Source organism: Meriones unguiculatus, chromosome 21 (assembly GCF_030254825.1).
Source record: "Meriones unguiculatus strain TT.TT164.6M chromosome 21, Bangor_MerUng_6.1, whole genome shotgun sequence".
NCBI classification, from domain to species: Eukaryota; Metazoa; Chordata; class Mammalia; order Rodentia; family Muridae; genus Meriones; species Meriones unguiculatus.
Window position 1 is genome coordinate 28932910 of NC_083368.1, and position 27406 is coordinate 28960315.

The 27406-nt window shown below is 42.0% G+C and overlaps 1 protein-coding gene across 5 annotated transcripts in view; it reads right to left on the reverse strand.

Annotated features, from left to right (window-relative positions):
* Positions 1-1985: 1985 nt before the first annotated feature.
* Positions 1986-27406, reverse strand: part of LOC110555239 (phosphatidylcholine translocator ABCB4) — a 52563-nt gene continuing 27142 nt past the window's right edge. For 4 of the 5 annotated variants that reach the window (XM_021648348.2, XM_021648350.2, XM_060373878.1 and 1 more), the window contains 14 exons: positions 24463-24624; positions 21607-21783; positions 20904-21050; positions 19307-19411; positions 17624-17701; positions 16380-16463; positions 14704-14907; positions 12693-12793; positions 11372-11512; positions 8963-9119; positions 8421-8618; positions 5284-5490; positions 2773-2919; positions 1986-2243 (listed from right to left, as the gene is read on the reverse strand). In XM_021648348.2, the coding sequence (XP_021504023.1) occupies positions 2037-2243; positions 2773-2919; positions 5284-5490; positions 8421-8618; positions 8963-9119; positions 11372-11512; positions 12693-12793; positions 14704-14907; positions 16380-16463; positions 17624-17701; positions 19307-19411; positions 20904-21050; positions 21607-21783; positions 24463-24624 (2115 nt within the window). In that variant the 3' untranslated portion in view covers positions 1986-2036. The remainder of the gene's footprint in view (positions 2244-2772; positions 2920-5283; positions 5491-8420; positions 8619-8962; positions 9120-11371; positions 11513-12692; positions 12794-14703; positions 14908-16379; positions 16464-17623; positions 17702-19306; positions 19412-20903; positions 21051-21606; positions 21784-24462; positions 24625-27406) is intronic. The other variant, XM_060373877.1, reaches the window with a different exon arrangement.

The window sequence follows — 27406 nt, forward strand, 5'->3', positions numbered from 1 at the left end:
GTGATTAGGGCAGAATTGTATACAACTCCACTGGGAAGCTGGACACTCAGGGAGGGTCTCATGACCTTTCTCAACCCTTCCCTGCTGACCTGTTTTGAACTTTAACTCAACACAGGTTAGGCTGAACAAGCCACAAAGAGCAAGCCAGTAAGCAACATTTGCTTCTGCTTCAGTTCCTGGCTCCAGGTTCCTACCTGGAGCTCTTTTGATGATAAACTGTGATGTAGAACTATAAACTTGAGATAAACCCTTTCCTCCCAAGGACAAAAAGTCAAGAGACCCAGCATTGACTGATCATTTAGGAGCAGCCCGGGCAGAGGCCTGGAGATAGTCCTGTACCACCTGTGCAGAATCTAGGTAGGTGTGTCTATGTGTTAGGTTATGAAAATGGGAAGCAGAGGTTGTGAAAGGGGAGAGAGATGTTTCTAACAAGATAGAAGGTCATTGAATAGATTAAATGAAAGAAGGAAAGCCTATATGGAGAGAAGAAGCAGAGGGTCGTGGTATTTATCACAGCAACAGGTCAATAATGCAGCGCTCTGGATATGTGTGTGAACAAAAAGGAAAACAAAAACATTACAAGTGCAGCTGAAAGGAGAGATCTTCCATGCACTGTTGGTAGACATATATTTTACGATTAAGATTATGGCGAACAGGATCGATGTTATTGAAACTATGTGATCCAGCTAATCCACTTCTTCATATCCAATGGACATGGAGTCAGTATGTCTGATGGCCAACTGGTTGCCAGTTGACACACCTGGGAGGAGGAATCTCAACTGAAGAATTGCCTCCGTCAGATTGGTGAGTGGGCATTGTCTGTGGGGCTTCTGCTTGATTGACGATTAATGTGGCCCAGCCCCGTGGGGAGTGGGGCTACCTCTGTGTGGGTGGGCCCACAGGGGGTGGCCCCACAGGCTGAGTAAGCCATGGAGAGCAAAGCAGGAATTCCTCCAGGGCTCCTGTTTCAGGTCCTGCCTCCAGATTCCCGTCTTGGCTTTCCTAGATGCTATACTGAAGCCTGTAAGCCAAATAGACCCCTTGCTCCCACAGAGTGTTTTTGCTTGGTGTTTTATCAGAGCAACAGGAAAGCAAATGGGACAGCATGCAGAATATATACCCATGTGTCCATGTTTCATTCAGCATATTCAGAGCAGCTAAGATTTGCAGTCAGCCTAGATGTCCGTCAATAGATAAATGCACAAAGGAATGTGCTACATCTAATAGTGGAATATTAGTCATAAAAAAGAAGGAAAAAGCTGGGCATGTAGCTCTGTGCTAGAATGCATGCCTACCCTAAGTTCGATCTCCAGTAGCACAAGAAGAAAAAAAGCCAAGAAAATGAAGTCATCATTTGCAGCAACGTGTATGGAACGGATGGATGTTATGTGATATAAGCCAGACAGAAAGTGCTTACACATCCTCATTCATGTGAAGCTGAGACCTGACCACCTGCACACAGCCTGGTTACTAACGGTTGGGAAGGGTTTGTGAGGGGATGGGAAAGGGTAGTTGAATCTGCTGGTGTGATGGTCCAAGAATGACAATACCACACTGAACCCCATTAATAAGTAGGATTGGATGGGTCAATTAAAAAACAAGCAATCAATATGATCATAACAGCCATCACTTTCTACTGTGGAGTCATTCAGAGTTAATTAAATTTTCCCCTGTACTCGGAAACTTGTTCCCAAATCATATTGTCACATACCTACCCATTCAGAGCCATGGGAGCTTGTCCTAGTTTGGGATTTCTATTTATTCCTCCCATGTGTATGCCCGAGCTCTGCTGGTCTCTGTGAGTGATGCTGATAGTTCAGGGGGAGAGAGCCACACTGTAGTTCTTATATCTTGTCAAGGTGGGTGTTGTTTCCAACTCTCCTGTTATAGATGCTGTAGCACAAGCACGAAGGCTGATGCTTTAAACTCATGTGGAACGAGATCTGTATTTTGTAACTTCGACGAGAAACTTCTTTTACACATCGTGAAGTGTAAAATGATTTGAATTTATTTTAAAAATATACTGTAACAAGAGTTCATAAGTTCTGTGTGCCAGCCTGAATGTTGACCATTGTGAAATAGATGCCTTTCTGCGCCAGCAGCTGCTGGTGGGTGCCATGCTCCTTGACCTTGCCGTTCTGAATCACCACGATCAGGTCTGCGTTCTGGATGGTGGACAGGCGGTGCGCGATCACGATGCAGGTGCGGCCTTCCCTGGCTTTGTCCAGGGCTTCCTGGACAACCTGTGGAAAGCCCAACAAGAGCTTTGTACTGAGAACTGTAGTAACAAGTGTGAAGATTTGATGACAGTTAAAGCTTTACCATCCTAACAGCATCAAGTGTCATAATCCCTTTTCCGATCTCTCTGAATGCAGCTTTAGATGTGTAGACTTTACAGAGCTGCCACTGTAATCCTTGTGTTTTGCTGTTTAATTATAACAGAAACAGGCTCCCATGATACAAATGTCCCTCCCAAGTATTTAAACTTTCTAATTTCTATATCATCTTATTGAACTCCTTTTTTTTTTTAAGCCCCTTTCAGTTTTTCATTACAGCTACTGTACCAAAATTGTGATTTTTTTTTTTTTGGCAGCATTTCCGCTTTGAATGGTTTTTCTTTTATGTTTAGAAAATATATGTGCATTTTTAGAATAATTGAAATCATACATTCTATTACTTTAAAATAATCATATCTAAATCTGGTGTTTGCTTTCCTCATGCCTGCTTTTCTTATCCCTCTTTCTTTTGGTTAGTAGGATGGGTGGGGCAGACCTTTTCGCTCTCAGTATCCAGAGCCGACGTGGCTTCATCTAGCAGCAGGACCCGAGGCTGTCTGATGAGAGCTCGGGCAATTGCAATCCTCTGTTTCTGGCCTCCTGAGAGCTGCGTCCCCTTGTCTCCGACTCTTGTTTCATATTTCTGCAAGATAATCATCAACAAAGGTAGTGCAATTTTAAGCCAGTTATTTTTAAGAGGAAGAAGTTTTAAGTTGACAGATGTTTCTCTAGTGAGATGTGGGTGTTCTTAACAATCGATTTTCAGGTCCAGAGAATGTCTGCCTTCAAAATTTAACTAGAATACCTGCCTTTAGTTCTCAATAGTATTCCATCACAAAAAAATTGAGCTATTTCAAAGTAATACCATTTAATCTGATTTCAGTGGAATCACAGCTTAGACTTACAAAGGTTTTTGGTTTTTTGTTTGATTTTTTTCTTCAATTTGAGGTGGTCATATGACCCATGTAGAAACTAGTTTATTCTTTTTTTCATAGCTTAATAATCAATATCTACTTAAATGCCAAGTAAGTATCATGTAAAACAATACAAAAGGGAAAGGAGGAGTGTGGTGATTAGATGGAAGGAAGATTCTTTAAAGAGATGAATAAAGGGAAGAAATGTTTTTTACTTTAAGAGGATGAATTTAGGAAAGTTCTCAGGCTGGGAAAACACACAAGATGACAAATGCACATTACGCTGGCATCTTTGCAAAGCTCAGGGTCATCTGCAACAGGTGAGTTCCTCTCCCAAGGCCCAGTGTCAAAACCAAGGTAACAGGCAAAGGTTTAAAGTTTCTCTGTTCACAATAACCACCACTTGGTCCAGGTCAGTGTCTAGGCTGGTCAGTCTGGGAGTCACCGCTGAAAGTTTTAAAGTCATTTGTGTGACTCAGTTCTAATTCCCAGCAGAACAGACAGAACAGAAAAAAAAAGACAATTAAGCTCTTCTGCAGTTGGCCCTTGAGTTCTGAATGAATTTATAAAATGAGTTGCCTCTGCCATCACCCTAATGGAAATCATCTTGCCATGATTATGTATGGTTCAAATAATCGGACCACACGCTCAAAGGTAAGATGCAAAATGGCCCAGCTCTATTAAAATAGAGAACATCTTTCAGACAGGAATGTGCAGCTTTTATGACAGATTTTAATCAGAAGTGAGATGCATTAAAGGAGAATAAATTCACTACAATTAAAAATTCTTCTCTGTAAAGTATCTGTTTAAAAAATTGGAAGCTGAAGAAAATATTTATAAAATACATATCTAAAGGGAATTAGAATAAAGACTCAAAGGTAAACAGTACAAAAAAAGAAAGAAATCTGTAAAAAAACAGACATTTACCAAAGAGGTTCTGCAGTTACAAACACATATTAAATGACAGGAAACATTGCTGTTCCTTTAGTGAACACATATGAGGACGACCATGATATATGTTACACTCCTATCAAAATATTGCAAATAAAAATCTCATAACCACACTAAATGCTGGCAAGTCCGCATCCCCCATGCATTGCTGGGAGGGCTGTAAATGGTGGATACAGGAAGCCGGCGGGCGGTTTTGTGAGATAAACATGCAATTGTCATATGTATCAATGATTGTACTGTTGAGTGTTTACTCCAGAAATATTAGAACCTAGGTTCATATCCGATATCAGTACTCAGGAATTTATACCCTCAGGTTCAGGTTAACTGTGGAAAGCTTCTTCAGGTGGAAGGTAACCTGCGGTCCAACCATGTATGAAATGCCACTCAGCAACTAAAAGAAGATGGCGGGTAAATACTTCAGACACGTGGCCTTACAAGCTTACACACTGTGTGTATGTATATTCCAAAATGGCAAGTGATGCCAATTGAGAACAGCTTATCATTGCCAGAGCCATGGAGACTCTCTGGAGGGAGGAAGGGTATATAAATGTGAAGATGGCAGCAGAAGAGGTCTCCATGTGATGGAAATGCCCTGTATCTTCAGGGTCGGTACCACAATGTGCACCTGCCCTGCAGCTGCACAGAAACACACACACACATACAGAGTGTGAGTAAACTGGTCTGGATGACATCAGTAGAGTACGTGAGCATACTGTTATTGCTGTATTATTATAATTCTGAAAGAGATTACCATTAGGGGAGACTAGATAAAGGATACACAAAAATCTCTGTATTCCGTACCACTGTGTGTGAACCTATATGATTCTTAAAATTGAAAGCGTAAATTTGGGGGGAGGTGTGGAAGTAGCACATGGATGTCATCAAACTGTAGCTCACAGGTAGGCCAGACCAGTGTTGGGAGACCTGGGGTACAGCACTTTGAACTTAATCTTACTTCATCGGTTTCTCACTGCACGAGGGTGATGAAATAGCCTAACGTCAAGGCCAGTGTCTTCCCCAAAGTGACATGCTGATACATCAGTCCCCTTGCTATGAAACCATCCAAAGAACCTTGGGAATTGCCTCAGGGAGTAACAATGAGTCTGCCTTGATTTCAGCTAAGAAGTTCTGAGTTAACTCACTTGGGGCAGCGTCTCGATGAAGGGGTGGATGTTGGCTGCCTTGGCCGCCCTCACAATCTCATCCTGGGACACAACCCGGCTGTTGTCTCCATAGGCAATGTTCTCAGCAATGCTGCAGTCAAACAGGATGGGCTCTTGGGACACAATGCCCAGTTGGGCTCGGAGCCACTGGACATTGAGTTTCTTTACTTCCTGACCATCTAGGAGCTGAAAAACAGAAATCCACACACGATTAGAGTTTTAAAGGAAAAGGAAACAACCCTAAATAGCAAGCAGAGGAGTGGTGGAGTGTGTGCCAGAAGCTATGAAATGCCAAGCCTGGTGTCTAATGCCAACATGCTGAAGGACAGCACTGTTAGCAGAGTGACTCTTATGACAAGCCTCTCTTGCTGTGGTCTAGATGGTAAATGAAACATCTTTGGCCATGTCTTTCAACATGTCTTTGCCTCTACCAGTCATCTGTGCCGTCCGCCTTTAGGCAGTTTGCATTAAAATGTGACACTCAGTTCTGCTGTCCCTGCAATGGCCTTATTCCTTCAACTTGACTCTCCTGGCTGCCCTAGGCATACCAGGAAAGAAAAGGAGCAGACTGGTACTACGGCCCTTGCTTCTGGAAGATGATGGCTGCCCCTCTATTCTGTGAAAGCCACCAGCTTTAAATTTCCCCCATGTTTTTGTGTATGTGTGTGTACATCTGCGCATGCACATGATCCTGTGTGTACACATATGCATATGTTTACACATGCGTGTGCTAGAAGTTGATGTTCTGAATCTTCCTCAATCATTTCTCCACCTTATTTTTTGAACCAGGGTCTCTCGCTGAACCTGCAGCTCACCAATCTGGCTAGATTGGCTGGCCAGTGAGCTCCAGACATCTGCTTGTCTCTGCCTCCCTAGTGTGGGATTACAGACAGACTTTTTATATTTATTTATTTTTAATTGAAAGAAAAATTTATTTTTTCTTTTTTTAAAATGTTTTATTCATTACAATTTATTCACTTTGCATCCCACCTGTAGCCCCACCCTCATTCCCTCCCAATCTCACCCTCCCTCCCTCTCTCCTCTCCTCCCATGCCCCTTACCCATTCCATTGAGAGTGGAGGACCTCCTCCCCTTCCATCTGACCCTAGCCTATTAGGTCTCATCAGGACTGTCTTTCATAGTCTTCCTCTGTGGCCTGGTCAGGCTGCTCCCCATTCAGGGGGAGGTGATCAAAGAGCCAGCCACTGAGTTCATGTCAGAAATAGTCCCTGCTCCCCTTATTAGGGCACCCATTTGGAGACTGAGCTGCCACGGGCTACCTCTGTGCAAAGGTACAGGTTATCTCCATTAATGGTCCTTGGTTGGAGTATCAGAAAAGACCCCTAGACCCAGATTTTTTGGTTCTGTTGTTCTCCTTGTAGAGCTCCAGACCCTTCCAGGTCTTTCTGTTTCCCCTTTCTTTAATAAGGTTCCCTGGACTCTGCTCAAAGTTTGACTATGAGTCTCAGATCCACTTTTATATCAATTTTTTTATTAGAAGCTTTTTTGCATACAATATATTTTGATATTCTTTTTTTTTCCTCCAACTCCTCCCAGCCACCCAATCTCCCTAGCTACCCAACTTTATGTGAACTCAAGTACATGATCTCTCTCTCTCTCTTGAAAAACAAACAAGCAAGGAAAAATGAAAATAAAAAAACAGTAAGACTAAAAACAAAAAGTGCATATATGACAAAACAAAAAACATGGAGTCTGTTTTGTGTTGGCCAAGTACTTCTGGGCATGAGGTAAGATTAAATATAGGTCCTCATGTTTGAACAGCAAGCACTTTGCCAACTGAGCCATCTCTTTAGTTCCAACTTCTATATGTTGACTATATCAGTTAGAGACATATGTTTACTCAAGGAAGACAGCTAGATGCCATAAATTCATGACAAAAGCCAAATGTGAATGAGCTAGAGTTTGAGGGTCAATGCCAGAGAGTCTAGAGTTTAAGGTTAGAGGAATTAAACCAGCAGGAGACAGTGGGGCAAGAATAAGTGGACACATGCATGCTCTGAAAGTCTATGTTGAACTCAGCAAGTCTGTGGTTGACTTCGGTTTACTCTCCTCTCTCTGAGAGGTGCCAGTCTTCAACTTCCCTTTTTTTTCACAACACAGTATATAAATTTAGTGGGAAGCAAAGAAGAGCAAAGACGAACATAAGCCCTACTAAAACGACAGTGAAATAAAGGAATGATTCCTAACGATAACCTGTTGTACTCATAGATTGGTGCCTAGCCCAATTATCATCAGAAAGGGTTTATGGAGCAAATGATGGAAACAGACGCAGAGACCCAGAGCCAAACATTAGGCAGAACTTGGGAATCCTGTGGAAAAGGGGGAGAAAGGAGTGTAAGAGCCAGAGCAGCCAATGACACCACAAGAAAACCCACAGAATCAACTAACCTGGGCTCATAGGGGTTTCCAGGGACTGCACCACCAGAGAGCCTGCCTGGGTCTGATTGAGGCCCTCTGCATATATGTTATGGTTGTATAGTTTGGTGTTTCTGTTGGATTCCTAACAGTGGGTTCAGGGACTGTCCCTGACTCTTTTGCCTGCTTTGGGGACCCTTTTCTTCCTACTGGGTTGCGTTGGCCAGCCTTGCTATGAGAGGAGATGCCTAGACTCATTAAAACCTGATATGACATGTTTGACTGATAACCTTGTGAGGCCTGCCCTTTTCTGAAGGGAAACTGAGAAAAAGGAGTTTGGGGGGGTAGCAGGGAGGTGTGGGTGAGTAAGTGGGAGGAGAGGAGGGAGGCAAACCTGTGATTGGGATGCAATACATGAGAGAATCAATTAATTAATTTTTAAAAAGGATTGGTGATCGCGATGTAAAATGAATAAATTAATAATAAAGAAATTTTTTAAAAAAAGGATTGGACTCGGACAAAAGGTCTATCAGAGGTCAGAAGTCAATCCTCTTGGTATTGTTAGTGTAACACTTTCTGATATTCTGCTCTAATGGCCCCAGATATTTGATAGAGGTGCCAGTTTAGAGTGTACAGGTTGTGGTTATTGCATCAGATAGGATTTCGCACCTTCACTCAACCATTAGTCTGACCACGTGAAATGACGACCATGCATGAATTTACTAAGAAAGCGTGCTCACCACTGTCCCGGCCAGGGGGTCGTAGAACCGCTCCAGCAGCTGGACCACTGTGCTCTTCCCGCAGCCACTGCTGCCCACCAGGGCGAGCGTCTGGCCCTTCTTCACCTCCAGGCTCAGCCCCTGAAGCACTGGCACGTTGGCCCGGGTCGGATAGTTGAACACGACTTCGTTAAATGTCACACTTCCTTCAAACTTATCCTAAAGTTTTTTTTTTTTTTTCAAAACATTTTTTTATTAAATCGATCTCACAATAATTAGAAATAAAAGCAGTATTTCAGGGAATCATCCCCCCCCCCCCCAGAACAATACTAGTCAAACATGAAATGCCTGTTTGGTATAGTGCTCCTATCAGTTCACACTGAGAGATTATCTTCATTTTTTATTTTGTAAAGTTGTGTTAATTTTTTTTTCTAATGCCAAAAATGTTGGTGGGGTTCTAGCCACATGATTATCACCACTAAGCTGAGTACCTAATCCATCATGTCATTGTGATCTGACAGAAAGAAAGCCTTTAGGACAGAGGCTAGCAGGAGAATACTTACAGGCCACAGCCCTTCTCCACTGTAGCTGTCTATCTGCGGTTGTCTCTCAAACAAGCTGAATAAGTGTGCAGCAGACAGCTTGGCTTTGGCGTAATCCGGAGCAAATGAACTGGCATGTCCGAGAGCCACTGCGCCCAGCACGACTGCTGAAAACACCCTGGAGGGAAGCAGAGGGGTTCAGATTAGCTCCAACGCCCAAAGGCAAACTTCTAACCAATATTAACGTAGTCCTCCTTCAACTGTCATTTCCCCAAGCCCATGTACGTTTCTTGGACAGTAACAACAACGGCAACAGTATAGGATTGCTGAGACCCCCTGTCTCAATTGGTTTCTTCTCTGTTCACCTTCTGGCAGCAGAAGCTCTGGTTCTGAGAGTTAATGTGACCTTCCAAAGGTTTTCCCTTTCCTGTAGTGGCTTATAATTGAATCTGATTTGCCATCTCAACTCATTCAGTTGTCCCTTCTAAGTCTGAAAAAACACAAAACCTGAAGCCCAAAGTCCCTAAAGGGCTCAAAGAGTCTAAACTGAGTCGCTCAGTTTAGAGCAGTGCTTTCCAGCTTGTGGTTTGGACAAGTCTGTATCACATGTGATAACAATCACTGTAGCAAATCATTTTTTTAGATATACATTCACAGACTATTTCATCTAACACACAGAGAGAATACATTCTTAGCAGTTCAAGGAGCTCACTCTAAATTAGACTGCTCTTAAATCAAAAGAATTGGAGTCTTATATTTTCTGATCAACAAAAGGAGATGCCAATAACAAAAGACACTTCAGAAATTTTGAAACTTCTTAGAAACTGAACAAACTCTTTTAAATGAAGAGTAGGTTGATGCAGTCAGAAATAAAGCAGCAATTTCCTGAAACAGATGCAACTGAAAACACAACCTACTGAAACTTGTGGGCTGCAGAAAACTAATAACCAGGAAGAAATTGTATAGCAGTGAGCGCCAACATCAAAAGAGGAAAGGTTTCAAATAAACAACCCAAAAAATGTATCCCAAGGACTTAGAGAAGAAGTGTCTAGGGCATGGCTCAGTGAGGACAATCATGTGCCACGAAAGCCTGAAGGAGAGAGCAAGACTCCCAAAGTATTCCCTGACCTCCATACATGCCCATACAAGTGGCAAATACACAATCACATTCTCTCTCTCTTCCCTCTCTCCACTGCCCCTCCCTCCTCTCTTTCTCAAACACATATCTGCACTACACAATAATGACAAAATAAATTAAAAAGGAAAAGCATGAACAAGACAAAAATTCAAAGATCAGAGCAAAATAAACAAGACACAAAATCACTACAAAAGATAAATGAAACAGAGTTGGCCCTTTAATAAAATTATAAGAAAATAAAAAAACCTTGAACTAGACTAGTCAGGAAAAAATAGAACACCTATATCAATAAAATCAGAGAAAAAAAACTACAAATCAATCTCATTTTCAATAGCTACAAAAATAAGTAAATAACATTGGAAGAAACCTGACCAAAGAATGGAAAGCCATTGTTATGAAAACACTGACCTTAGAAATTGAAGAGAGTAAGAAAAGGAAAAGTTTTCGATGTTCATGGATTGAAAGTATGTTATATAATGCTCATATCACCCAAAGCAATCTACAGATTTAATGCAGTCAGTCCCCACCAAAATACTAATGACACTATTCACAGAACTGTTTTTTTAAATCCTTAAAATTTTATGGAATCATACATAGAAAAACGGAATACAAGCTTGAGCAAATCAAATAAAGCTAGAGACATCATAATACTTGGTTTTGAGACAAACTACAGAGCCACAGTAACCAAGTAGGCATTATATTGGCATAGAAACAGACACATAAACCAAGAGAATACAACAGACATCCCAGAAATAAAGCTATGCATCTATATCAGGCAACCCCCATAATAAATAATGCAGGCAATACTGGTGCCCACATATATCAGCCAGACACTTGATCCCTAGTTAGGAGAAAGAACAGATTTACCAGACTTTAGTCAAACATTCCCATCACATTGGCAAGGCGATATTTTGGTAATAGAAATGTAACAAGCTATTTAGCCTAACCCTGTTTCGCGTCTGCTATCCTTAATAACTTCCTTGTTATATTTGTCCAACTTTCTCCGTTTACTTTCTGTCCTGAAGGGGTTCACATAGACAGCCATTCTCATGCTTTGCAGTCAGTCTCACAAGCTTGGTGAGCTTTAGACCACGGGGATGATGAAAGCCTGCTTGACGCGGTGACAAGTTTAGAATTCTGTGCCTACCAGGGTGACGGCTCCGGGAAACGGAACTCCTCGATCTCATCTTCAGACAGCTGTTTTTTTCCTATGCCACGCTGTTGCATAAGCCTATCAAACCCCTATTTGTAAGATAGCGTAAGATAATCCCAATATTTTCAAAGCTACTTACAGAATGACGTCTTTGAAGCGCATGTGTCCGTTCACAATTAGGTAAGCACCAAACCGAAAACAGCCAGCATAGGAAAAATACATAAATGCTTGTGAGATGCTAAAAGTGATGCCATAGATGTGCGCCTTCTGCACTGAATTTCTAAAAAACAAATTATTTACTCAAAATTAATACTCATAGACATTATTCAGCTTCTCTTACCCCCTGTCTAGCTGAAAGAGCACAGCTTATTCTGGCCAACCTGGGCTAAACTCCTACCTTAAAAGATAATAGGTTAAGCAGGCAATTCAGTGGTTTTCCAACTTACACGATGAAATAGTCTCTATAATGAAAAGTTGTTTTGAAAACTAAATGCGGTAAACAACACAAACACCCGATGAATGTTCAAATGATAACTGTTATTGTACTTTTTTAAAATAATTCAGATATTCAAATCACATTATGAAATAATTATGACAAAAATACCTAGGATGTCGATGTTAACAATAACATTTGACTTATCCCAGTACAACAATTCACATGTTATTATCATGGGTCCTGTAACAGCAGTCACGTGTTAAAACTCATTTCGGTTTCATAAAAGTTGGACAGTTGATGTTTGTATAAATATACATCTAAGGTTCTCTAAGGTGACTCCTGCTAGCCCCATACCCATTTTGCTTTACATTATTTCTAATTAGAATTGTTGCTATATTTTATTAAATTTCTAAAGCGGCCCTCAGTAATTTCCTTGCTCTCATATTAGGAGGTATTTGGGAGAGGAAATTCACTGTATTGGTAATTTGGGTGGTGCCATGGTGTATAGGCTGTGTATACTTGCAAAGCATGACCATGGCGTTATTGCTTAATGGAACCTGTATACTGTGATCTTGGTGTTTTGCCGATTTGGACATTAACTTGAATACTGTGACTACACTTAATGTTATAAAAACCATTTTCAGTCTTCAACTTATGATCAAGTCAATAATATTGTTTAGCTTTTCATTCTTCAAAGTTCAAAATAGACCACATGGCAATGGGGAAATAGTGCACACTTCAATTGGCTACATGCTACAGAAAACAGAGGTCTGGACATCTCCTTTGGAAGAACGCTTGCCCTGAGCCATCCAGCAATGACAGAGTTGTCATGCAGCTCTCGATAAGTCTCGGCCCTCTGAGACCTAATCTTACTAGGCTCATAAGAGAAATGAATAATTGAGTCCTGGGATGACTATCAGAGAAAGGTCACTATCATTGTTCAGAGCAGAAATTTTTAACACATTTAGGGAACAGTAGCACAGCCCTGGGAAGGCATTAGGTACGCAGCAATCGTGTTTATTACCTGTAAGGCCCATGCAATTTTTCAACATACATTGACTCAAATTTTCCTTCTTGGGTCAAGGATACAACAGTCCGAATATTTTCTATTGCCTCTGTTGCAATCTATAACAGAAAGAGCTTCAGTAGAAATGGCGCATTTATATCTGAAGTGCAAAGAATCTGTCAGATGTACTCTGAATGTTAAGTCAATGTGGTTTAGATTCCCTCAAATAAAGTAAAAGGGTAGAATACATTCTTTAAGACGAGGTCTGTAACAAAACTGGCCTTGGGGCTGTGTACAGTCGAGTAGCTAAGTCTCTGGGTGCTCATGGAGGCTGACAACTGAGGACCAGAATGGGACAAATAGCCCCGCCCCCAGCAGTCATGTGACTTCAATCACTGCCCTGTACTGACCTTGTTTTCTTTATAGGATAGGATCTAGAAGACACGATTAAGCAACGGTTTCTAGGGGGTCCATTGGAAATGATGGTCATTTTCACCCTGGCACACCCCTTCTTAAACAAGCTGTCTACCTACAAGCAGGAAGGAGACTCCAACTGGAAATGATATGACGCTGCTTTATATTGCTATTTAAATGAAGGAAACATGCCCAATGCTGGTTAATCAGACTTGTTTTCCTGGAGCTGGGGGAAGTACCTGCTGAAAGGCCCGGTGGCTTTAGAGGGGGAGGCCAGCATTTGGGGAGCAGATATGAATGCAGATGGGTGAGGAGTGAAACAGGTTCAGAGAGGCTGAGAGACAATACAGCCTGTAGGCCTATGAGACAGCCAGCATACTCTTTCCTCCTTGCCTGTGCTTAAACTACATCCTTTGTCAAGCCACTTTAACCCAAGCCAACCAGAAAGTTTGTTGTTTTTAATTCTTATCGCCGAACTACCGCTTGCGTATTGTCTGTGGTTAGCAGTTGAGGCTAAATCATGTCAGCACCAGGAGTATCAAAACTTAAACCTTGCGTTTTCATCCACTTTAACACTTGTATTTCAGCTTCCCTTTTTAAGTAGGTGAAAGAATTTATTTTGCCTTAGGCTAAAAAAAAAATCTCTGTCCTTAAAAATATGTATGCATAACAGACAGTAGAAGCTGCCAAAATGTTGCCACATTGAGGGACACAGTTTCCTTTAGCCTCAGGACAGCCCTGTGGGGTAGTATTGCTCCTGTTTTCACAGAAGAGGAAATAGGGTACAGAGGTGTTTCCCCACAGGCCCGAAGCCTCAGAATGAACTCAGGGCATGAGGACTGCCAGGCCACCCGATGCCAAGTCTGCTCTTAGCCAATTGCACTGTGCTGCTCTGTCTATTTTGAGATCTTGCACTAGGAGAAACCAGCTGTAAACAAGTTTACCATCAACCCTTGATCTTCTGGTCGTGGATTAACTTTGGGGTCTAGCTCTGATATTACAGGCTCCTGAGATCAGTCAATGGGATCTAGTCGAGATGGTCATGATGTCAATTTGTAATCTGGATTAGAGGGGACTAGCTGATGAAGCTAGTTAGTAGGCTGTGTATATATTAATGCCATCTTTACAGGATTGCGCTACAAGTATAAATGTGATTGATGGCTATAATCTTATTTGCCTTCCTCTTGCTACTGCACAGAAGCAAACACACTTAGTAATAAGCTCTCCTCGGAAAATTGAAATGAGACTGTCCCAATTTTATATTTTATATTTTATCCATTAATAAAAATTTGTACCCAAGTAAAAGAGCATTTTCTTCTGAACAAGGGATGGGGAGGAGATCACCCCTGTTTCCATTCCCTTCTTTGACCCCAGGGTATGAGGTCAAGGTGAAATGCATTTCAACAATGTGGAAGATCTTTATGAAAAAGCTCTGTCTGGAAACTAGAAGTTTTACATGAGTGATCTCATTTTCAAGTTGCAGGCATTATCAATACAGTAAAACATTTTGTACAGGTTGAAAATGATCAGTTGTAGTAAAACAGTATATTGTGACAATTTGGGCAAGCCACGTCTACAAGCAGCACTTCTGTTAGCTAAAGCCCACTCAGCTCACCTTTCCAGCAGCTTCCAGATCTTTTTTATCTCTCTTGGCGTTTCCAGCCAACATTTTCATTTCAACAATCCCTGATACAGCAATGAGTGGAACGACTGATAACAGCAAAAGTGTCAGTTGCCAACCGTAGATAAATGATAGAATAATACCAGTCCCAAGGTTGGCTGTGTTCTGTGCAATTAAAGCCAACCTGGTTCCTGTGGCCTGCAAGAGAAAAGCATAAGACAGCTGGGTGAAATTCCAAAGCCATGGGTTCTCAGCTTAGCTTCCTACTCAGAATGTGAAGGATTTCACTCTCTCAACAAACCCACAGCTTGTGCCTAACTCACAAGGCTTGGCAGGTTTTTCTCTCATCCCTCAGCCCATGGACTCACCTACTGTACAGATCAGCTGTGAGGACACATACCTTTCGAAATGGGAACAGAACCCCAACCTCAGGAAGTTAAGTGGCTACTTGGTTCAATTGTTTGGGCAGAAATGAACCCTCCCCTAAAAACCATGTTAGAAGTATTCACCTCCTACAAGACTTTTAATGACAAAACGTACTGTGGCTGAATTATTGTGCCCCTTCCCTTCTCTTCTGTTGGGAAATCAGTGAAGGTCACAGTGTGGAGACCTAAGCTGGCCAGAGAACAGCCTTCTCTGGAGATAGCTATTTGCTCAGGCTTGGCTGTGTGACTTATGAGATACAATAACCGTTGTAGAAAGGGTTTTCCTTTGATGGATGGGGTAGAGGTGTGTCCTTTCCCTAGATGGAAAGTGAAGAAGCTTCTCATTCTAATTGCTACTGGTTGCCAACCAGGAAATGAGCCTCACGAAGCCAACACCGAGGAGACAACTCACCACACAGGCAGAAGGAACGTGGGTATCTGGTGCCATTTCTCAGCCAGCAGCTAAACCTACCCCAATGTCTAAACTTTCCCTTGCTGTACAGGTCAGTTTCAGCTGCATGTTCTGATACTTCCAACTGAAAACATCTGTTTAAAAATGTTTTTAGGGCCTTGTACACTCAGGGTTAGCTCTCCACCTAACCCCTAGCTGTAAGCATCTCAGTAGATGGAGCAACGTCATTGTTAGGAGACAGTTTTCTGGGTCCAGCCATCTCAGGAACAAGTTTCACTTTGCTAGCAGGGTCAAAACTGAGCTCATATTCCCAGGCCCCAGAACCCAACACCTATCTTGTTTCTTGAGGTGTTTCATGTTTGTCTGTTAACCAGTAAAGGATGTGAAGAGGGAAGGTGCCATTGTCCACTATCTAAGCTTAGGCATGGAAGTCAGAATTACGTTGCCTACCTTGTCTTAATTAACTAAATGCATCTGGCTCACTCCTTTGTTCCCTTACCACTGTAAATTCTAGGCCAAAGTCCAAGAGAGGATGTGACTGCAAAAATCTGAGTCCTGAAACCAGATGACCTGGAAAGACCCAGTCGCCCTTTGCTTAACTCCTTGTGTTAAAATAAGATTGGTCAATACAATAGCCCACCCCACTCTTACACCCATCCTTTAAAAGTGTTGTGCAATTTCCCTACAGGTTTGTGGTTCAGATCTCAAACCGGCCACCTCCCTGTGCACTCAGAAAATAAAGCTTGCATGTTAAGCTCCTGTCTCCGAAGTGAATTTGCTCAGCTTCCACCTCAAAGCCAACAGTCATGCTCAGCAAAGTGTCCTGTACATACCCCTTGGACTTGCGCGGCATCTGTGGCAAGTCTTGTAGAAAGTGCGCCAGTGCTGTTTCTGTGGTCATCAAACCAGCTCATGTCCTGTGGAATTAAACACACCTCTAAATCAGCTCACAACTGTAACCAACAGAAGCAAAGCGGTCTCTCGGTGCTTCAGTGAGGAGGAATAGCCACACTGCATGTGGGTATTGAAATTCAGGGGAGACTGTCTTCTGTACAGATGGGTGGTCCAAGCATAACCCCAGCACCCCACTGCCGATACACTAGGCCACATATCCTGACTGCGCCCCGTAGTAGGAAGGGGTCTCTAGTCAGAGAGAAGGGTCGGATTCGTATACTAGCTCCACCCAAGCCGAGGCTCCTGGGAGTGCTCTAGCTACCACATTGTCACAACTTGCGCTGCAGACACCCGTGCCCCCTAGAGGGCCATCTCTCATTAAGAGACGGGCCTTCCTTATAAACTGTGAACAGGGAAATTAAATGTTGGGTTCCCTCTATGCTCTTGTTTTATTTTTGTCTACACAAGAATTCTAAAAGCATATCTTCGATTTGATAACTAATTATAAATACTGGCAATATCTTTTATTTTCATATAGAGTTACTTCTCCCACATAGCAGGAGATTAAAAGGTCCTCAGAAGAACTCATCAATTCAGATGTGCCCAAAATATGGCCCCTGTGTGAACGGGGATGCAAACAATTCAAGTAAACAGGCTCTCTTGAGGCTCTTATCTTTAAATTATATATTCACATATTTCCCACACACCCTACCCCGGAATGTGACCTTACATAATAAATGAAGTTTCAATAAATTAACAGTTGAATTAATGGGAAAACAGAGTTCGAGGCAAAACATAACTCTGCTTGGAAAAACCTAGACAGAAGGTCAACTTTGACACACGAACATGGATGCTACTAACCAAATTATCCTTTGAACAAAGGCATCCTACAGTCTCCAAAGACTGGCCATTGTCTGCAGAATCCAAAGAACAGATGCAAGTACTGGAAATGCATTTACTCACGAAGACAGATAGTTGCAGAATAAGCCAGAGAGCTTTTGAAAAGCTGGCTCCCATTAAAACCTTGAGAAGTCATTGGTGACTTCAGGACTAGGGCAACTTGTAGGGCAACTAGTCATTCTTTGCCTGGGAGTCTTGGAGGGGAAGTATGAGCACTGGCATGACAACAACAGCAGGCAGAGTCCTAAATCTAAACACCAGGCATCACCGCCAATGCACTCACCTGCCTTAGCATTGCTTTAAAGGCCATGGACCGCAGCCTTGTGGTGAGGATCTCGCCAGCTTTCCCAAATGTGAAGCCCTGGGGGAGAGAAAAGGGCTCAGGTTCCTTTTGATTCTCATTAGTGCCCTGACACAACTACATAGCATCCACAATGATTTTACTTTATCTGTGTGTTGATCGGCCACCCGAACAACAAAAGCCAACCGAAAATGCAGGTGCTGCTAGGTCGATGGTGAGTGGTGGAACTGTAACACCACGAGTGAGAACTGTAAGTGTCTCGATTTTGATTTCTCTCTCATTTCAGTAACTTTCAAGGGCAGGATCTCAATGACCAAGATACTGTATCGAACAAGAATATTTCTCTATGTTCCTAATACTTTTAATATAATAAAAACAAGAAACAAAATTCTATGCAAAGACACACTTTGGCCACTGTGCTATAGAAAGAAAGAGGATGTCTTTCCCCTCAAACTCTGTATGAGCCCACAGGCACAGCTGCTCTTGGATTAGGCAACCATTAGGCTTTACTTCCTCTCCAAGACTCTTTGTCAGACAGTTTCCCTCTCCTTAGCAATTGTGTCCAAGCTGGAGAGTAGCCCAGACGTCCAGAGCTGCATTGCTTCTGGGTCATGTAGGACAGCTGGGCTCCAGGAACGCTATGAGTGCTGGGGCAGGCTGTGCAGGGCTCTTGTGTTTGTACACTTCTCAAGTCCTGACTCAGCAGGGAATGGGTACGTGGGATGCGGCTGCCCTAGAGGTTCCTTATCTAGGACTGGCCTGTCCTTACCTGCCTCTGCAGGAGGATTGCTGCATGCTGCCCCCGCTGCGCCTACAGCTTCTAGAATTCCACTCCCTGATGAGTCTGGGCTTGGAGTTGCATCAGACCTCTGAGGAGCTACTAGCATGGCAGCATGGCAATGCTTTCCAGATTAAAAAAAAAAAATGCATTTTACTGTTGTCTCTGGCTCCAGAGTGAAAAAGAGAAGAGCATGCCAAGTGTCTAGTTACATTCTGCTGGCACTCCAGATTGTCTGTCATGCCACTGGACTGAACAGGCTGAGTGAAGTGTTAATTGGGTAGAAGAGGAAAAGCAGGTACCACATTCTTGTTCTTGTTTATTTGTTTGAGTCAGGACCTCACTGGGTAGGCCAAGCTAACTTGTGACCAAGCCTTCTGCCCCAGCATCCTGAGTGCTACGATTGTAGATATGCCCCACCCGCCTGGCTTTGGCCAGCTTTTTCTGGCCAGGTCTATAATATATTAATGTAAATGTAAGTTCTTTCCAAGAGTTCATCCATTAGGTAGGAGAAAGTTCGAAGCTACTTGATATTGGGAGCCAGCTCTATAATACGTGAATGTAAATGTATGTTCTAATAGTTCATCAATTAGGAAAGAGAAAGTTCAAAGTTACTTGATATTGGGAAAAGTAACGACAAAGTAAGTGTTATTTTACTGTTTTGTTTTGTTTTCAGTTTGCAACCAATGAGCCCAAGTCTTCCTCCATGGCCATGACCTTTTGCTAAAGATACTCCTGTAACCTGCACAGTTTCAGTTTCCCGGTGAATGAGTCTGCCCTGTCCCTGGTGGATCCCTAACTCATTTCTGTGTGAGGATTTGGAAGTCTGGTTAGGTCTTTATTAATTGCTCTGTTCACAGAGTTGAAGAGCAAACATCACTGCTTACCTGAAGGAAGAAGGTAAAGAAAGAAAGGATTCCAAGACCCAACAAGAGCAGCGAGAACAGGTTGCATTTTTGCTGCTTCACTTCGTCGTCTCCGGGACCGAAGATCTAGAAGAGAGCATTGAAACACCCACGTGGGTGGCTGGGCCCACCTTGCTCGTTCCTACCCCAGACAACGGTTTAAGGGTCATATCTGTGAAAGTAGCTTTTTAATAGGTGGTGGCTTTTCCAAATTTTGGTAAAATACAACTGGCATATAATTGACCATTTTTAACCCTCTTAAGTGTACAGTTCACTGGCATTGGGTGTATGCATCTTGTCATATAGCTTCTCTTCCCCTTCACTGCCAGCATGTTGTCATGATTCCAGCAGACAATTCCTTGTTTTCCCTCCTCATAGGCTCCAGAAACCTGCCTGTGTGACTTTGGGGATTACAGGTCATAGCTGTGATATATCTTCCTCTGTCCCCAGCCCCAGCCCTCAACCTTCCTTTCCCAGAGCTTGCTCTCACCAGCCCTCTCTCCTCCATCACCATGCCCTGCTTTTAAAACACTTATTAGCACCCAACATGTTATAAATCTGTATTTTTGTTTCTGTGTTGTATGTGTTACCCCAAAAGAACTTGACGTTTGTAGACACAGCTCAGTTTATTTTATGAACTATCTTTCTAGTGCCTGGATTAAAAAACAACAACAAAAAAAAAACAAACCCAATGTACCTGAAAGTTATGTATCTCTTGAATTGCAAGAAAGCTAAGAATTATCTTACACTGAAATTTAATAAGATTCAAAGGGTCCATCCTAATTTTTCATTGTTTATGGTCTTAATATAGATCAATACCCAACATCATAAGACAAATGCATTTTAGCATGTTGGAAGATAATGTGTTCTTATACAACAAATCTCTCCAATAATGATAGAGGGTGATTAAAATGTTTACACAGCCAGGAGTGGTGGCACACACCTGTAATCCCAGCACTAGGCAGGCAGAGACAGGCAGATTGATGTGGGTTCAAGGCCAGCCCAGTCTATAAAGTGAGTCTAGGACAGCCAAGGCTACACAGAGAAACCCTGTCTCAAAAAAAAAGTGTTTACACAACATAAAGACAGACATTTTGAATAGCTTTGTACACATATCTCTCAATAGATTTAATGAATGGATAGTATGGATTTTCTTTCTTAGTTGCAGTTTCTTCCCACAGTCTGGGAAGAATTGCTAAAACACCATTTTTTGAAACTGTAGAACTGGGAAGACACTCTGAAATCTGCCCACAGGGCTATCTATGTACTCTCAATCCTCAAACAGCCTCTCTATAAACAATTAAGAACAGCCACCTGACACGGGTTTTACCCAAGTGATAACAATTAATTAGAGAGACCTCTCCACTGATTTTATACTTTGTAAGTCCACTAATGTTGTAACAGGATGCTTCAAAGGCTATTACCTTCTCTTATAATGAGTTTGACTTTAAAACAGAATCAAGGACTTTTGGCTTAGTTTAATCTGAAGTTACTTAATCCCAGGATTGGTGAGGCTGGGCCGAGCAGCCACTGATGGACTGCTTCAATTCAGGGTGCCCTGGGATGTTTTTAAACTTACAGCTATCATCTCTGACAGGATGATGGAGAATGTCGGCTGGAGGGCCCCGTTGGCAATGGCACAGACTGTTCCCACCACAAAGTAGGGCCACTCTGTTTTATTCAGTTTTAAGACCTTCAGAAAAGACACTGGTGGCACATTTGCATCCTAGAACATACAAACAACAGAACAAATGGTGACATACCCATTCAGTGTTGCAGACACAGAGAAGGCATGACTATTAAATTTTTTGCAAACTAGATCCCAAAAATAGTCCTGTCCTTGACTAGAGAATGAAGGACAGTGCCTACTGATGACACAGGGCTGAACAGGAACCTTACACACACATGACTATTTCCGTGGTGTGACCAGCTGTTGTTCAGGCCTGGTGGGCAGGTTGTGAGGTATCAGGATCTAAGTTTTACCTCTGGACATGGACAGTGCTAGATCTGTGTGATAGTCGTGGCTAGGCCATATGGGCTGAGCTGTAGTTTTCCCATCACAGTATAATCTCTAACAACGATGCTAGCAGCATCATACAAGGCAATAGACACAAACAGATAGGTCCACATCCTCCCAAATGTAAAACAGCGTCATTATCTTTAATCAAAGGACATGAGCTTGACTGTGCAGCCCACAGTAAGGACCACATATTCTTTAAGGCCATGGAAGTCAAGAGCAAAACTCTAAGGCAAAGACTTTACTTGAGTAAGAGACAACTTACAAGCTCATTAGTTTCTACATCAAGCCTGTTTTGATGTGCTCGTGAACTTTTAAGACTTTTCTTTGTAGAATTCCTAAATATGCGTGACTTCCAGCCATTTGGGGCCATGCCTCCAGCAGTCTTTTCTTCACTTAGTTCAACTTCAAATTCTTCTGACAGGATCTGACTTCCTGATGTCTGAATAAAAGGTAAGACATTAATGTGTATGTGAGTGTGTGTGTGTGGTTTATGCATGTGCATATGTGTATGCATGTATGTTTGTCCAAATGGGTACAGTCTCCAAGGTTTCTCACATGCCATCATACCGCCTTGCTAATAATCATGTCGAAGTGAAAACCAAAATGGATTTAAAATACCATTACTGTCCTTGTTTCTTTTTCGATTGCTGTAATAAATGAGCCTGACAAGGGCAACTTAAGGGAGAAAGATGGGCTTTGATTGGTTAGCAATTCCCCCATTACAATTCATTCCAGCCAAAGCTTGAAGAAGCAGCTACACTGCATTCACAGTCAAGAAGCAGAGAGCAACAACACAATGCCACTTCTGAGCCTGGGGTCCCCTGCCCAGGGAATGGTCCCACCCACAGTTGAAATGGGTCTTCCCACATCATTAATGAACTCAAGATAATTCCCGTGGGCATGCCCCAAATACCCACCTCCTGTGGGTGTAGGTTCTATCAAGGTGACAGCTAACATTACCCATTACAATTACATATATTTTAAAGCAGAAAGTGATAAAGAGGCTTTATATAAAACTGAATTATAAAACTTTATAACAGTTCACTCTTTTGGGAATTTGAAAATTTTCAGTAACTATTTTGTGTCAGATTCTTTCAAAAAAGAATAACAGCTCAGCCGGGCACAGTGGTGCACGCCTGTAATCCCAGCACTCAGGCAGGCAGAGGCAGGCAGAACTCTGTGAGATCGAGGGCAGCCTGATCTACAAAGCAAGTCCAGGACAGTCAAAGCTATCCAGAGAAACCTTGTTTCAAAAAACCAAAATACAAACAAACAAACAAAAATCCCAAAACAAAACAAAAAAGAATAACAGCTCAAGGACATATGATCCAAAAAATGAATCCATCCTTTAAGAACCATCAGTGTCTTTCCAGTGGACTCAGACATTAATTTTTTTTCTTTTGGGGCTATGCATATTATGTAATATGCATAATATTTATAGTTATGTAATATGTATAATATTATTTAATATGCATAATATTTATAGTTTTATTTGACATATATTACATATATTTTTTGAGCTCAGTGTGACACTTTGTGTGTGTGTATGTGTTCATGTGTGGGGTGCAAATATATGTGTATCCAGGTGAACATGTGATTAAGGGCCAAGAGACAACCTTAGATTTTGGTCCTCAGGTACTGTCCACCTTTTGTGTCTTCCTTTTTTTGAGAGAGAGAGGGTCTCTCATTGGTCTGGAGCTCATCAAGAAGGCCAGACTGGTTAACCAGAAGTTCCTAAGGACACACCTGTCTTCCCCAGCACTGGACTGTATGCCATTATGCTCTTTTTCTTACCTAGAACAAACCAGGGCCTTATTTATGTAAGGCAGCCATTATGACTACTGTTGAGTAATGGAAATAATAATGTTTCATGGTGTGTGTCTTGATAAGCTACTGTTACTTTTTCAATGCACAAATATGCTCACCATGACGGATAAGGGTAACTGGCATACTGGTCACCTCAAACATTATCATTTTTACTGGAAAGATTCAACGTCTTCTCTCCTTGTGCTAGGGACATAGCCCGAGGGTGGAACATTTGCCTTGCATAAATAAGGCCCTGGTTTCAATCCTTACAGCTATTTTGAAGTACACACCTCACCGCCATCTTACCCTGTGTGCTCTAGAGCATTAGCTATTCCTGCCCTCTGCCTGCATGTCTGCCAACCGTCTTCTCTTCACCCTCTCCACCACTCCCAAACCTCTACAAACTGTCCTTCTATCTTCTTCTTCTGTAAGAGCTTGTACATTTTAGTGCCCGGTACTCATTTCTTAAACTTATAGCAAGGCTCAAAGTAGAGTTGCTCATCCCAATGCAGGACTGTCGCTCAGCAGGCCGGGACTTGTCAGAAGACTTAGGGAAATGATGCCAGTAAGTTCATTTCTTTCTCAGCTTTTAGAATTTGTGCTTGTCCTAGCAGTGTTTAAACAGAAAATATAAAAACTGAAACAAGCTAAGTATTCATCCCTAGAGAAACTAAGTTATAAGCCAGTTTCTGGAGAAAGTAAGTTATGAGAAAGAGTTTCTTCCTTATAACTATGGCTGAGCAACTGAAATACTAGTGTTTCATGATGTGTGTCTAGAATGTCAAGGAGGGAAATCTAAAACATACATGTATAAACTTATCACAACGTCAAAGCAAATACATATACCCTGAAAGGATAGTGCACAGGTATGAAACTTACTAAGATTTTTTTAGTGACTAGAGAAAGCAATTTTCTAAAACCAACTTTTTACTTCCTAAAGCTATGAGTGTTGCCACTGGCTTTACCAGGTTTGTCTGCAAAGCATTTATAAGTCGTACCTCTCCCCTAACCACTGAGGACGTCTTTCTCCTTCCACTGGGATGGCCCTGTAAGTTCAGACACATTCCCTAGACAATCAGTAGTCACTGATCTCATGCACACATTAACTGCGATTTTTGCATTTGCCTTTCTTCCCCTTCACCCTTCACTCTACTCCAGATTCTGAATTAAGACTTCATTTTTACCTAATTTAATGCCTCATCCTAGTCATAATTTCCCTGTGTGACATTAGCTGTAATCTATTATAATAATCTAGAGACTACCCTATCAGCAACCCAGACAACAGGGAAAACCACCCCTGACATGACAATACCTGCATGTTAACAAGTTTGAAGTAGACCCCTTCCTTCTTCATCAGCTCGCTGTGGCTTCCTTGTTCCACAATGACTCCATCCTCAAACCCAGCGATGACGTCTGCATTTCGGACTGTAGACAGTCTGTGAGCTATCACAATGGTGGTCCGTCCTTCTCTGGCCTAAAGAGGAAAAGGACAGATCTGTGGTGCAGTGGAATTACGGCACTAACACACTGGCAACCAGCAGGTAGAATTAAGCCTTGGGCGATCGCTGCATGCAGACAGATGAGAGTGACACTCTATATTCCTGTGTGCTTAAAGCACGGGCGCCACTCTTCTATAAAAGACAAAAGTTGTATCTGAGTTCCAGACAAGGCAGGTGGCCCAGCCTTTCAATATGAGGACAGATTGCTCTGGAAGCCTGTGATGCTATCTGACACTCAGGAAAGTTAAAGATTTGACCTGGTATCTTTGTATTTGTCCCACGAGTTCTAGCTCTTATCTGTAGGGTGCACCGGAGACTCTGGTAGAAACATTTTAGGGAGGTCACTGTGAAAATGTAAATGTAGTTTTAAATTGCCAGACGTAATTGTCTTCTCAGAGGCTTACTGCTGAATGAGCTCACCATGTCTAGTTCTTTCTGAACCCTGGCTGGCTGATTCAACTCAAACTCAAACTGAGTGTTCCAGCTCAAACTCCTCTCCAAGGTGACTGGTTCAATCTGCCTTCTCTCAGATTCTCACTGAATTGCTCTGCTTGTCCTCAAACTAACTCTCTCAACCTGTCCTAATCATCTAGCTTTTTCTTACTCTCTGGCTCCAGATGCCTCTGCTGACCTGCACTGAACGTGCATGAACTCACAAACAAGCTCAACCCCACTGCACTGTACTCTCTACACTGACTCCCAACTGACTGACTCTGTCTCCCTGTGCTACTCTTCAGGAGCTTCTATTTTCTGTGCTGTTCTCATGAGAGTTGGGAATATCCCATCTCTGACTCATCCTGTGAAATAGTTCTCTGATTCATCACTTTGTCTGCCCCTCAATAGTCACTTTCGAACATGGCTGCCTCTACTACACACTAATTTTACCTTAAAGGTGTGTGTTAAGGTGTGTCTGCACTCCAGGCAGAGAGATCAAGGGTGTACGGCATGTTTGCGTTCCAGTCGCACAGGTTTTTGAATGTAATCCGTTGCCAGAGCAACCATGTTACTAGATTAAAATTCCTTTCCATGAAATGACAGCCTTCTCCCAAGCTTGATATTGACATGATTCCAATGTACTGAAAAGCTGCAGTGTAGATGTATGAGCATAGTTGAAATTAGGGCTCAAAAATCCTCAGAATCTCTCTGGAGTGAGGCCAATACTGCCGCCTTTTAAACTCTGCCCCACATGGCTTTTACAGATGTTGAAATCAGATCATTCAGTGATATCACACATTGGCTTGATGGATCTAATGAACATTTAAACCCTGGATTATGCCCACTAAATTATTAATGTTATGTCAGTAACAGTGGCTTCCCTTGCTGGTACTCATTAGCCTGCTTTGACCAACAATTCCCTAAGACTAATGCTGACGCCATTAGACTAGTTATAACTTAGCCTAAGTAACTAGGATATAGATAAAAATGAGAGGTTAGAGTCATAATAACTAAAGAAGTAGGAACAATCTAAATGCTCATCAGCTCAAACTGGCTAACCAACTGGCCATACAATTGGAATGTCACTGAGATGTAAAGGAGTGAAGTTTGATGCCATTTACAACACTGATGAAACTTGGAACTTGTGTGCCACACGGGAGAAGACAGTGACAAAGGCCAGCAGGACGGCTCAGTAGGTAATGCTCGCTATGCCGGCTGATAGGCATTCGACGCCGGGAACCCACATAAAGGCGGAGAGAACTGACTCCACCAAGTTGTCCTCTGACCTCCACACAAGTGCTACAGATGTGCATCCACATATGTATCATGCACACACAACAACAACAGCCAGCACCACAGCTAAAGGCCACACGCTGCATGGTTCCACCTATATGAACCGTCTACACTCAGCAAAGCCTCAAAGACAGAAGTTCTTAGCAGCTGAGAGAAGGAGTCAACAAGTTTCCTTTTGGGCAACGAACATTTTCTAGAGTCAGATCCTACTGGTGATTGCACAAACAGATGAGTATACTAAATGCCAGGAAGGAAGGCATTTTAAAATGGAATTTTTTTTTTCTTTTATTTTGTGTGGTGATTGTAATCCAGTTTCATTTTTTATTTAATTCTGAATTTCAAAGCTTTTAATGGGGGGGGGTCATAATTGCCCTAAGGAGTTAGGTACACTACTTTGACACAATTTAATGTATCATTAACAATTACATTTACAAATAATGATGGCATTAATGCCACAAAATAGGGTATTTTGAACCGTTTTTAAACTAGACCACTATGTAGGTAGTCAGGGTTATTTGTGTGTGCACATATACATATAAATACATATATATTCTATAAATATGTATGAATACATATTATATACACACTATATATGTGTATATATGTATTTCCACATATATTTGTATGTAAGTATTTGTCTTTTTACTGATTTAATAGAATTAATAAATCCATAAAGAATAACTTAAAATTTAGAATAAAGTACAGTACACCAAAGAAAAGAACACTATGCCAACACTAAAAATTGTTATAAAAATACTTAAAATTGTAAATTTTTAAAATTATTTTTTTCACATATTTTAGCATAAGTGTTTTCACCAAACAAAACCCATGTGCAAGACTACCACAGAGGACCTCTGAAAATCTCTACCCAGTAGGGTATCAAAGCAGATGCTGAGACTCATAGCCAAACTTGGGCAGAGTGCAGGGAATATTATGAAAGAAGGGGGAGATGAAAGACCAGAAGGGGACAGAAGCTCCACAAGGACAGCAACAGAACCAAAAATCTGAGCAAAGGGGTCTTTTCTGAGA